Raw genomic sequence first — 13,400 nt, 5'->3', positions numbered from 1 at the left:
AATTCTTCATTCCTCTGATCTTCCTTCATGAGGGCTGGACGACTAGTGGATGCTCTTGCCTTTGGAGTCGCCATCTTGACACCTACACAACATTTCATAATGAGTAACATATTTCGAAGCGAGTAGCAATGAAGATTAAAAAGATACTACTTAGGAAACTTCATGATAAATCTTGAGTTATCATTTCCTAATTGGCTTACATCAAACTTAGAATTTTCAAAACAAAGTGCAAAATTCAAATCTTCAATAATGGTGTCAAGGATGATCTCGTCATACTTCCCCATAGGCCGACTTGGCAAAATAGGCCAAAAAATAAATAAATTTGCAAAAAAAGAGGGGCCGACTTAATAAAATAGATAAAAATAATACCTCAAAGCGCTCCATTTTAATTTTTAATTTAATAAAAATTAATTTTAAATGCCTTAATAGGAATTCGATTTTCTAAGGCTCAAAATTAATTTATTAAATGCCCATGCGCCTTTATTAAATGCCAATTTAATTTAAATTTTTCAAATATTTCGAAGTTAGTAATTTTGGCATTTCATGCGATTTGGAGGATATCAACGTTGGGATATGGCAAAAAATAATGAATGCCAATGACTTCGCTCTGGTCCCTTGGAGAGGGATAGGAGCGCTTTTCTCAATCTAGGCCTTGCATTCCTCATTTTCACGTTCAAAACTTCATCTAGGCATTTTAAAATGGCATTTTTGATTGGAGTCTTGAGTTTAATTCACTTGATCTTTAGAAGGAACGTGACTTTAGGACATTTTTGCCCTGGAACCTGGGTGAGGGACAGGAGCGCCTTTTCACTTTTGCTCTTATTTCTTCATCTTTCATTTGTCGATTCTCGTTGTGGAGTAAGCAATGATCTCTTTCACTTGTTCCATGCATGCTTAACTCGTTTTTGCAAGGCAAAATAAGCTCTCCCAAGATTTTCGCCCTGGTCCTCCAGTGAAGGACAGGAGCGCTTTTTCATTTTTAGGCTAGGATTCTCAAATTTTGAAGTCAAATCTTTGTTCACCATGCTTTAGAAGATCCTTCCCATCTCGCACAACCTTGCCTTAGCATAATCTCGGAGGGAAATTGTTGATTTCATAAAAATCGCCCTGGTCCTTCAGTGAGGGACAGGAGCGCTTTTGAGTCCTTGTGCAAATTCTTGATCACATTAATCTTCAAATTACCCTCAAGGCGTAGAACATCATTCCCCACTCCTTCTTGAGTCCTGGAAACAAAAATAGCATTTCAAAATGTAAGGTAAATGGGCATATTTGGAAATTTCGCCTTGGTCCCTTGGAGAGGGATAGGAGCACTTTTGCAAATTGTTGTGAAAATTTGCAACTCTCGCATCTCAATTCCACCTCGAAGCATTTTAAACATCATTTCAAACTTGCGCCTTGGCCTAGATTTGTCCAAAATTGGAGAGGAGAGCTAGATAACATGTTTTTCGCCCTGGTCCCTTGGAGAGGGACAGGAGCACTTTTGCAATTTCAAGCCTATCCGTCCTTTGCTAGCTTTCCAAATTATCTTCAACGGGCTAATCATGTCCTCTTCCATTCATTTCAATCACAAACTTGCCTTGGCTTTGCAGGAAATTTACACTTTTTAGAAAATTGCTTTGGACCCTTGGAGAGGGACAGGAGCGCCTTTTACATCTTGGTGTATTTCTTTGTTCTTTAAACCCCTCAATTGCGTCTAAGGCATAAAACATCATTCGTCCTTCCCATCCAAGTCAAGTTTTGCCATAAAATATCAAACAAAGAGGAGAAACTTGAAAAAGCGCCATGGTCCTTCAGTGAGGGATAGGAGCACTTTTTGTCATTTGGGTTGATTTACTCCTTTGTAGACCACTTAAATTATATTCAATGAACAAAACATGCTTCCCTTGACCTCTTCAAATCGTAAAATCACTTTAATCTTGCAAAAATAGTGCAAATTTGAAATTCAAGCTTTGGTCCTTTAGTGAGGGACAGGAGCACTTTTTGCCTTCTAAGCCAAATTGTCTCACTTTTCATCTCGAAATTCTTTTGCTAGGGAAGATTTCATCTTACTTCATGCTACGAATAAGAGTTAATGTCCAAGAAAGGTCTGAAATTGTGCATATAAAGAAAATCGCTCTGGTCCTTTAGTGAGGGATAGGAGCACTTTTGACCTCCTAGGCAAAAACTTCATCATTTCATTGTTTTCAATCAAGTCTGGATGTTCTATCACGTTCATTTTGCCGCCCACCATGTCTTTGATGTTTCAATTTAACCAAACAAGGCCAGGAATGACTCAAATAAGTCTTTTCGCCCTGGTCCCTTGGAGAGGGACAAGAGCACTTTTGATGATTCAAACAAAATCCTTCACCTTTCCAAGCTAAAACCTCTTCAGGTGGGTGGAGAAAATCACTTGTTTTCCATTCATATCCAGCACTTGGCCTATTTTCACTGCAAGATGAGGGAATTCAAAATTTCGCCCTGGTCCCTGGGTGAGGGACAAGAGCGCTTTTGTCCTTTCTGGCTAATCTATCCAAAATTTAAGTCTCGAATCACTTCGCAAGGCAGAGTTAGGTCATCTTCAAGGCCAGGAACCAGTTAGCAAGCCCTCGCAAAACAAGAAATTGCACTTAGAATGAAATTCGCCCTGGGCCTCCAGTGAAGGACAGGGGCGATTTCTTTGTTTCAAGCATCATCTTGCCTCCGAAAAATGATCAAAATTTACCTAGGCAAGAATACACAATTTCATCTTCAAAATGCTAACACTTAGACAAAATTTGAATTTTCCCTCAAAAACCCTGACTAGACCTAACCTGAGACCTATCTAATCTCCTGACAGACTTACCTTACTTTGACAATCTCAATCTTCGGGAGGATGCTTAATAACTTCCAAAATTTGTCTGGACTCAGCTTGAATAACATCCAAAAGAAACCCCTAAGGCTTAGCCCTAGCCCAGCCAGACCACTCACTCACCCAAAACCCTAAAAGCAGAGAGAAGAACAGGGAAAACAAAAGTGAAAAAGAGGGGGTCCCCATTTTAATGGGGCGATGTGTGAAATGGTCACAACAGAGCCAAGTTACATTTCAAATATGGGTCAAGGCCCATTCACAAGTTACACAATTGTTGCTTATTACAAGTTTCATTTGGGGTACGATTCAATATGAATCTCACTTAATTACAAGTTACATATACCAGTCAGTTATACAAGTTACACCCATCACCCAAATAGGGTCGGACCCAAATAGGGTTTATACAACAAAGTGATATGTCAAAATGCTAAGGCCAATAGGCCACTCAGCATTTTATGTACTGGGTCGGTCCTAGAAGGGATCCGACCTAGCTACAATTCAACAGTTTTGCCATTTTTTCATTTCTGAACATTGCTGGTATTTTTCAAAGGAGAACAATTGAAAAGTACCAGAGAATGAATTTAGCTTGCACAAAGGACATCTATTAATCTAAGGTATGTAGTTTAATGATTTTTTCAAATTTTTTATGATTTAAAAAAATTCTCTTTTTTGGTGTTTATTTTGAACTTTTATAAATTTAAACATTGTAGGATTGCATTTTTTCTTTAAATTTAAAATTTTGTAATTTCTTATAACAGCAATTTATTTGGAATGGGCACTAGTTCAAGTCCAGTGGGCCTTGAGGAAAATAAATAATTTAAATATGATCAAGCATCTGCTCTATGGAAATATGTCACAATGCTCAAACAACTACTACAATGTGGTGCTTTTTGTAATGCCCACATGTTCATTGCCTTGAGATCTCAATTTTCAGCACTGTATTTTCAGTTATGTAGCATGTGATACATAAGTCCTACTGACAACTACTAAAAGGTGGTGCTTTTTGTAATGCCCACATGTTCATTCCTTTAGATGTCTATTTTCAGCATTGTATTTTCAGTTATGTAGCATGTGATGCATAGGCTACTGGTATATGTTGCTCTGAATGCTTATTGATGTTTCAGCTTTTCACCATTTTTATTATTAAATATTGTTTGGAGTGATTGTATGCATTGAAGATGTGAGGGCCTTATGGATGAATATCATGAATGGTATTTGAATGCTGTTGTATATTTTGAGATGCTCATATTATGCATCTATAATTGGGATCACCATGGTGTTTTAATTAGGGAACCTAGGGATGCATCCCCAACATTTTTTTGGGCATCCCCTTTCTAGACCATTTTGAGGATGGAGGGATGCCTAGGAGACGTCCTTGGGCCATCCCCGATTTTTGAAAAAACACAAGGGACACAAAAAAAAACAAAAGGGGATGATCTATTGTCCCCAAGAGAGAGAAAATTGACTTCACATGCCAACAACATCCACACCCCAAATCGCCCTAAATGAGGAGGAAATAAAATTAAACTTTCTTTGTTTTTTGTATCTTCATATTGTAGTTTAATGTGAAACTTGTAGCCCTTAGGCATTTTGTTATAACTTGTATACTAATTTTTAATATCACATGCATATTAACAATGAATTTTTAACAAAACTCCAATGAAAAGGTGAGTCTAGATACTAATTTTTGATATCACATGCATATTAACAAAACTGCAACACGATTTTTTGACTCCAACATAGTATCTAGACTCACCTTTTCAAGACTCCAATGAATTTTTAGGACACTTGGGCACTAGTGTTCTTTCTCAACATCGATGTCCTAGCACACTAGTGTCCTTCTGGCACACCCGTATCCTCTATTTTGTCAAACAATAGGTAATTCTCATATTGTTGCACTTTGTTGAAAAGTGTCATAATCTAGAAGTTATTTCATCTTTTGCATTGGAAAGTGTGCCTTTGCTCAAAAGTGACCCATTGACATTCTATTTGTTGGAGGGCTTGTACCTCCCAATGTTGTAACTTCTTAAGGAGATTTGACCCATGCATTTGAGTGTCTTTGGTTGGGAAGTGTACGGCATCCAAGGAAATGGTGGTTGTTCCAACTAGTCGAGGTATGGTATCTCCTTGTGGCGTTGCCTCTTGCTCAGGTTTCCCTTGGTGTTGCAAGTGTCATCATGTGTGTGTAGGGAATTGGATTGAAGTAGATGGTTCCATCATCCTAGCCTAATGTTTTGTTCGCAAGAGAACATGATCACGGGGTAGGACTATTGTCATCATGGTGTAGTCCCACTCTCATAGATTCATCATTGTAGTTTCATTCCTCAATTGGTAAGTCCTCTGCTTGTGCCACTTTGCTTGGAGCAATAGTGATGTCATTTGTGTTGTTAGTGTCTATGTGTCCATTGTGTTTGATACGGTACTAGTGTGTGGGTTGATGTGTAGTATATGTCAACAACACATTGTGAATGTTAATGTTGTTCTTGTGTTATTCTTTCAAAAACATTGTTTGTTTGGCTAATGTCCTATGCGTGTGGCTTGGGGCATTATATTTAATTTGAAATTTTAATTACTGCAAGGTCCAATTTAAAGTCTCAAATAGTCAAGTGAAAGCTCACTTATGGTGAGTGAGTGTGGAATGAGAATATGTGAAATGTGAAACAAGAAGGGTTGACAAAAATAAAAATTATGTTATTCATTAGAGAATAGAAAGAAGCTTATGTCATGCATGACAATGCAAAATTACAATTCCATCCTTTAGCAAAGAAAACATCATTGATGCCACCTACAAATTCTCTTTTAATAATGCCTTCCAAATATCCTCTCTGAAAGATACCCTCTATTCAAGAAGAAGATCCTTCTCCTTATTGCAAAAGAGGCCAATTGGTTAAGGTAATTTAGAATTAAGCAAGAGACATTGCACATGAGAAAATTGCGCATTGCGTTTATGTCAATGGTCTTCCTTTCAATTTAGTGAGATTGCCATATTGGCAAGAACTGGTTACGATGATCAATAATGCACCTGAAAATTACAAAGTCTTGGGTATGAAAAGGTGTGCACCAACTTATTGGCAAAAGAAAAATAATTGTAGAGACATCACTCAAACTGATTAGGGGTACATGGATTGAAATAGGAGTGTCCATCGTTTTTTATGGAAGGAAATATTGCAAAAGATGGATTTTAATAAGTGTTATTGTGGTTGTTGTTTATAATTAGGGCCTGGCAGATTCCAATTGCCTTGGGCAACATTGGAATCCGTCTAAGGGGACCAGCCCCTTCTCCAATATATGGGGCTAGGTCCTATACTCGTCGGCCACTCCAAAAGGACCCCACGCTACACCTAAAGGTCCCCACGCCACTCCTTGATAGGGCCGACCTATCCTCTACAAACAAAGGAAATTAAATAAACTAATTTGCAAATTAATTGGGTAAAGCCGACTTGGTTAGGGGTGTTTGATCTCCTATAAATAAAGCATACATTCTTCATAACATAATCAAGCAGTTCAAGTAAAAAAGGCGAAATACAAATGCAAGATAAGCGAACTCCTGTTGTATGTAGCAGAACATAGCGAACTTCCTTGTGAACAGCAGCAAACTTCATTCATGCACAACAGATCACAGCGAACTCCATTTGTCACAGCAGATTACCAGTTAGGTGGCAGCGAACTCCACTTATGTGCAGCAGATCATCAATTAGATCACAGCAAGACAAGGTAGAAGGGCTGCAAATCATAATCACTGCTAGCAAGCTAGTTGTGTAGTTCTCTGTAGCATCTTCTCTATGACTGCAACTTCGATATTTCAGATAAGTGTGTAACTATCAATTGAATCAAAACCATAATCAGATCTGAGGATCTTTTCTGGTTGGGTTTTTCCTCTTAGGAGGTTTTCCCATGGTATCTTGGTCTTGTCTTTATGCATTCATTTCTTACTATGCTTAAATCTGAAAATCAATAAGTCTAATTAAACCTAGTTAGAAACAAATTCTGATTTTCTGAGTGTTATCTAGTCTGAAAGTACTAAAATTAACATGGTATCAGAGCTATAGGTTAGATCAATCTTCAGATTTAGAATTCGGTACGCCTTTATTTCCAGATTGTTGTAGCATTTGCAGGTCAGGTCAATGGGGCTGAAAGTTGAAGATAGGCTTGATGGGAATCTCAATTTCACTGCATGGAAAGTTCGAATCAAGTTGGCCCTAGAGGAAGAAGATCTTCTCCAATTCATAGAAGCGAAAGAGCTAACTGAGCCTATGGATGCTACTGAACTAAAACAATTCAAAAGGGATGCTGTCAAGGCCAGGAAGATTCTCATTGATTCAGTCAAAGACCACCTAGTCACCTCTATTGCCTCATTTACCACTGCAAGGGAAATGTTCAGCCATTTACAAGGTACATATGAAATTAACAATCTCAGTAGGGCAATTACTTTAAGACAACAACTACTTAATATCAAAATGGCTAAAGAAGATTCTGTTATTTCCTACTTTATGAGAATTTCAGAACTAAAGAATCAGTTAAGTTTAATTGGCCATAACCTGGAAGACAAAGACCTTGTCATGATTGCCCTAAATGGTCTACCTCACTCATGGGAGTCATTTATCCAAACCATAAGTGGCAGGACTGAGTTGCCTTCCCTTGATCGTCTTAAGAATGATTGCATCCAAGAAGAGTCTCGCCTCATCACAAGGGGGCAAATCAGAAGTCCCCATGTAGATGATCATCACATGCTTGCAGCTCAATGCAAGAAAGGGGGAAATTGGAAGAAACTTTATCCAAAAAGAAATAGCGATTTCAGACCATTTAGTTCCCAACACCCTTGGAAGAAACCAAGAGATACCTCACGTGTCCGATGCTTTAGATGTGACAAATTTGGTCACTGTGCTAAAGAATGTCAGAATAACCCTAACCAAAGTGAAGCCAACCTAAATGAAGTCTCAGAACAAAATGATGACTTCTTATTCATCTCCGTTCTATCTAGCAGTGTTCCTTCAGATAACAATACATGGTTGATTGACAGTGGTGCCTCCAAGCATATCACAAGTTACTGTGATCACCTTTCAGGCTTAGTTGAAAAGGATACTAGCCTTCACGTAGTAATTGGTGATGACGCTCGTTATTCGGTAAGAGGTTCTGGCTCTACTTCCCTGAATTTAGATTCTGGTATTTCCTTGCACCTCAGTGATATCTTGTTTGTTCCTGGAATTAAAAGAAATCTAATTTCCATTTCTACTCTAGAAGATAAAGGTTATCAAATTGCATTTTCTGAGGGAAAAGTTCTTGCTTGGCCTAAGAAAGCTAGTTTTAAATCTGCTCGTATAATTGGTCATAGATATGATAGTCTTTATAAGCTCTCTACTAACCCTATTCAAGCCCTCATTAATGATGCTCTGGAATCTTGTGAGTTATGGTATAGAAGACTTGGAGGACATTTGCATTATCAAGCTCTTCCATCCCTTGAAAGATTAGTCAAAGGTATGCCTAAACTTAGTCAAATTCATGATAACACTTGTAAAGGTTGTGCTATAGGCAAAAATGTTAAAAGTCCATTTCATAGTTACCGGTACTTCACATTTTCCCCCCAAATCCGGATACAATACGTATCGGATTCGGATTCGCCCTGGAATCCCTGTGGATTCGGACAGGGTACTGATTTTTTCCTCCTGAAACGTATCCGTTTTTGGAGTCATGATTCCAGACGCATCCGGTGTAGATGTGGCGATTCCATAGGGTTTTTTTGACGAATCCGCATCGGTCACAAATTTCGAGGGTTTTTTCATGGGTCAAATCATGTCTTTTAACGTTTTAAACCCTAAAGCAAAGCCAAAAGTTAAAAAACTAGAAACCATTCCATGCCACGCACAGTGAAAAAGGAAAACTGAAAAACGCAGGTGAGAGGAGGCGCTACGGCAGGAGGCGCGACGGCACAGAGGCACGACGGAGGCGCGACAACGACACAGAGGAGGCGAGACGGGAGGTGCCGGGGCAGGAGGGCGACGACCGACGACCAGCTCCCATTCTTTTCGGCGCATCCTCCATTTTTTCGGGCTTCCCTGCAGGTTTTCAATTATAAATTTTATTACATTTTATTAAAAAAATTATCATAGTTTGTTAAATTTTATTATAGTTTTTAAAAAAAATTTATTAGTTTGTTAAATTTTATTATAGTTTATTTAATAGTTTATATAAAAATAAATTTAATAATTTATTTAAAATGAAAGTAATTAAATTTAAATTTTTAATTACAAAATTTATCATAGTTTGTTTAATAGTTTGTTAAATTGTTTGTTAAATGAAAACAAACAAACTATTAAAAATATAATTTTTCATTTTTAAATAATAAAACTATTTTAAATTTTGCTAGTTAATAATAATTATTATTATAAATATGAATATTTTTAAACTATTAAAAATATAATTTTTCATTTTTAAATAATAAAACTATTTTAAATTTTGCTAGTTAATAATTATTATTATTATAAATATGAATATTTTTAAAAATATTCATATTTATAATAATAATAATTATTAACTAGCAAAATTTAAAATAGTTTTATTATTTAAAAATGAAAAATTATATTTTTAATAGTTTGTTTGTTTTCATTTAACAAACAATTTAACAAACTATTAAACAAACTATAATAAATTTTGTAATTAAAAATTTAAATTTAATTACTTTCATTTTAAATAATTTTTTTTTTTTTTTTGATAGGTAATTAGCCGAATCCTGAATAGCTTTTGACTAGAGCTATGAACCAGTGGGGCCACAGTAGGGGGCCTCATCCCCATTACATATCTTTGAATTATTATTATTATTATTGTTGTTGTTGTTGTTGTGTTTGATTAAATTGACCCCAAGACCTTCCCCATCCTATGGAAGGCCAAGAGTCACAGCTTAGAATTCCTCTTTAAATGTCCCTATTGGGAGTTGAACTTGGATCTCCACCATGAGAACCCAGTGTTTTAACCGGTTAAGCTCAACCCCTTGGACTTCATTTTAAATAAATTATTAAATTTAATTTTATATATTTAACATTTAGAATCTATTGTTTACTATTAATTTATTAAATATTAATAATTATTTTTTAATTTGTTGTAGAAATCATAATGGCAACGACTACTAGCTCTACTCCTCAAAGCTCTACTCCTCAAAGCTCTACTCCTCAACGGACTTTCAAAACTGACCCAAATTCACCTTTATGGAAATATGTCAAAATAATAGACCAAGTAAAAGGTGGTGGAACATTTTTATGGATATGCAACTTCTGTAGTGCGAAAAAAACTAGCTCCTACAGTCGTGTCAAAGCCCATGTTTGTGCCATTCCCCAACAAGGAATCAAACCATGTCTAGGAAAGGATGGAAATGGGATGTCACCTCAAGAAATAGCAGGATATATTAAAGAGCAAGAGGAAGCAGATGCAAGAGGTGGTCATGCCTCAAACCATCCTTTGTTGACAAGAAGAGGAAGTAGATCAAAGAGGCCCCCTACTTCTCCATCTTATAGCGATTTTCCTGATATCGTGGTAGAGAGCCACCCATTCTTAGACCCAATTAGTGAAGAACGTGTTATTGTGAAGAGAAGCAGGGGACCATTAGAGAGAGCATTTAAGAATGATGCTAGAGAGATTGCAGATCAATCCGTTGGAAGATGTCTATATGCAAACGGTTTGTCATTTAATGTGGTACGATCACCATATTGGCAGGATATGTTGAGAAAGGTAAATGAGGCTCTACAAGGGTACACAGGGCTAGGTTATGAGAAGGTGCGTAGCACCTTACTAGCAAAGGAGGTAAAAAACATAGACAATGCATTGGCTCCCATTAGAAATTCATCGAAACAAACAGGGGTGTCCATCATTTCAGATGGATGGAAGGATACCAAAAATCGGCCATTAATTAATGTAATTGCAGTGTGCCCTAAAGGGGCAATGTTTCTGAAAGCTGTGGATTGTGAGGGACAGGTGAAGGATGCACAATTTATTGCTAACATCCTTATACAATGCATTCTGGATGTGGGACCTCAAAATGTTGTCCAAGTAATAATGGACAATGCAAAGAATTGTAGAGCTGCAGGTATGTTGATTGAGACACGGTTTGAACACATATTTTGGACACCTTGTGCTGTCCACTCTCTCAACCTCATGCTACAAAAGATAGGCAGGAAAATACATTGGATCAAACAAATTTATGTTGAGGCTGAAGAGATCCAAATGTTCATCACAAACCATAACATGTCTCAGGCCATTTTCAGATCATTTTCACAGTTGGAGTTGCTAAAGGTAATTGAAACACTTCAATTTTTAAAATCTATATTTGACTTTGATGGTTACTTAATTTTTATTTTTTTGTCATGTCTTCTTTGTATTCTAATTTTTATTTTTAATTTTTGAATAGGTTGCCGAGACTCGATTTGCATCCAACACAATCGTCTTGAGGCGACTTGTGAAGGTGCGACAGCCACTTGCTAGCATGGTAATTAGTCAAAGTTGGTCCCTATGGAGGCAATCCAATACTGAAAGGGCAGCAAATGTAAAGCGCATGATCCTAGATGACACTTGGTGGGATCGAGTGGAATATCTTTTGAGTTTCACTGAGCCCATCATGAGTATGATCCGTTATATTGACATGGATCACCCATGTTTGGGAGAGGTATATGATGGCATTGACTCGATGATTGAGAAAATGAAAGCCATCATCAATGCAAAAGAGCAAGATCCCGAAGAAACTTTCTTCAAAGAGGTTTAATCAATTTGTGTTGAGCGGTGGAACAAAATGACCACCCCACTACATCTTCTTGCATTTGCATTGACTCCCAAATTTTATAGTGATGAAATGCTTGCTAAGCCATCAAGGGTACCACCATATAGAGATTCAGAAGTCAGTGAAGGGTGTAGGACAGCACTTACTAAACTCTTCCCCGATTCTGAAATGGAGGATTTAATAACAAGTGAGTTTGCTGATTTTGTAGCCTCCAATGGTCAAAGTGTTTCTGCTCTCCGTGACAAGTATAAAAAGGATTCTCATGCTTGGTGGTACCTCAATGGCCATACATCACCAAACCTTCAAACTCTTGCAATCAAAGTTTTATCGCAAGTAAGTTTCTTAATTTTTATTGCTCTCTAAATTTAGATTTTTTACTATTTTATAATTGTCACCCTCTCACTTTGTGTCAATTATTCAATAGGTTGCTAGTTCCTCTTCATCTGAGCGAAATTGGAGCACATACTCCTTTATCCACTCAGTGAAACGCAGCCGACTGGCAGCAAGTAAGGCGGAAGAGCTCGTTTATGTGCATTCAAACTTGCGCCTTCTTACTCATAAACAAAATGAGTATAAGGATGGGAGCACAAAGTTTTGGGATGTAGATCCAGAGCGAACTGATTTGGATTTTTCGGCTGCCACACAATCTTTACTTTCTGGGGAGTCTGATAGCCAATGTGCTGCTAGTGCAAGTGGCAGTGAGGCTGCATGTGGTTCCAGTACTCTACCTACATCATCTAATGTCAATGATGATGTTGATCTTGATCTTCCTAGTGACCCATATGATGCTATTGCTGATTATTAGTTGTGTTATTTTATTGTTGAACGGTTGAGCCAATGAACAATGAATTCGATATCTATCATAACATTCAAAGTTTGACAAATGGATATTTCATATTAGATTAGACTTATAGTAAATTTGTAATTTTGTTATAGTTATATCAATATGAATCATATATGATAGTTCCAAGTTTTCTTTAGCATATGGATGATATGTGAGATTCTAAATTTAATTTTGTTTCTACTTATTAGATTGTATATATGTATATATTTATGATTTTTACATTTTTTTGTACGGACGTACCCATACGTACCCAGCCCCCCCAAATTGCCGTACCAGCGTACTGTACCCCCGTACCCGTACCCGTACCCGTACCGGCAACTTAGCATAAAAGTGAAAATAGAGCTAAAGACAAACTAGAATTTGTTCACTCTGATTTATGTGGTCCTATGTCTATAGCATCTCCTAGTGGATTTCTGTATTATGTAATCTTCATAGATGATTTTTCTAGGAAAACTTGGATCTACTTCTTGAAATCTAAAGAATCTGATGAAGTCTTAAGTAAATTTAAAGAGTTTAAAGCATTAATTGAAAACTCCTCTGGTAAAAGAATTAAATGCTTAAGATCTGACAATGGAGGTGAGTACACCTCCGGTAGCTTTTATGATTTTTGTGTTGAGTCAGGAATTAAGAGGGAGTTTTGTGTTCCATACAACCCTCAACAAAATGGTGTTGTTGAAAGAAATAATAGGACTATTATGGAAGCTGCAAAGGCTATGATCCACGATCAAGACTTGCAGATCTTTCTATGGGCTGAGGCTTCTAGAATAACAGTGTATATCCATAATAGATGTCCTCATCGTGTTCTAAAGAACATGACCCCAGAAGAAGCCTTCACAAGATCTAAACCAGACATTAGTCACCTCAGAATCTTTGGAAGTCCCGTGTATGTTCATGTGCCCAAGGAAAAGCGATCAAAGTTGGAACCCTCCGGAAAGAAAGGCATGCTAGTCGGGTATAGTGAATCCTCC

The 13,400-nt window shown here is 37.1% G+C and overlaps 2 protein-coding genes across 3 annotated transcripts in view; both read left to right on the top strand.

Annotated features, from left to right (window-relative positions):
- Positions 1-13,400, top strand: part of LOC131047405 (pumilio homolog 5) — an 88,134-nt gene that overhangs the window by 64,578 nt on the left and 10,156 nt on the right. The window lies entirely within an intron of this gene.
- Positions 11,227-12,480, top strand: LOC131047406 (uncharacterized). The gene is made up of 2 exons (XM_057981293.2): positions 11,227-11,921; positions 12,013-12,480. The coding sequence occupies exons 1-2, from the start codon at positions 11,601-11,603 to the stop codon at positions 12,391-12,393; spliced, it is 702 nt and encodes a 233-aa protein (XP_057837276.1). The 5' UTR covers positions 11,227-11,600; the 3' UTR covers positions 12,394-12,480.

The sequence above is a fragment of the Cryptomeria japonica genome, chromosome 2 (assembly GCF_030272615.1).
Source record: "Cryptomeria japonica chromosome 2, Sugi_1.0, whole genome shotgun sequence".
Taxonomy (NCBI): Eukaryota; Viridiplantae; Streptophyta; class Pinopsida; order Cupressales; family Cupressaceae; genus Cryptomeria; species Cryptomeria japonica.
The sequence above is the reverse complement of the archived record's forward strand: the minus strand, read 5'-3'. Positions and strand labels throughout refer to the sequence as shown.

Bases quoted from the DNA above. Each gene is read 5' to 3' on its own strand.
- LOC131047406 (XM_057981293.2), top strand. From the start codon at position 11,601: ATGACCACCCCACTACATCTTCTTGCATTTGCATTGACTCCCAAATTT. The intron at 11,922-12,012 runs GTAAGTTTCTTA...ATTATTCAATAG, and splicing joins CAATCAAAGTTTTATCGCAA to GTTGCTAGTTCCTCTTCATC.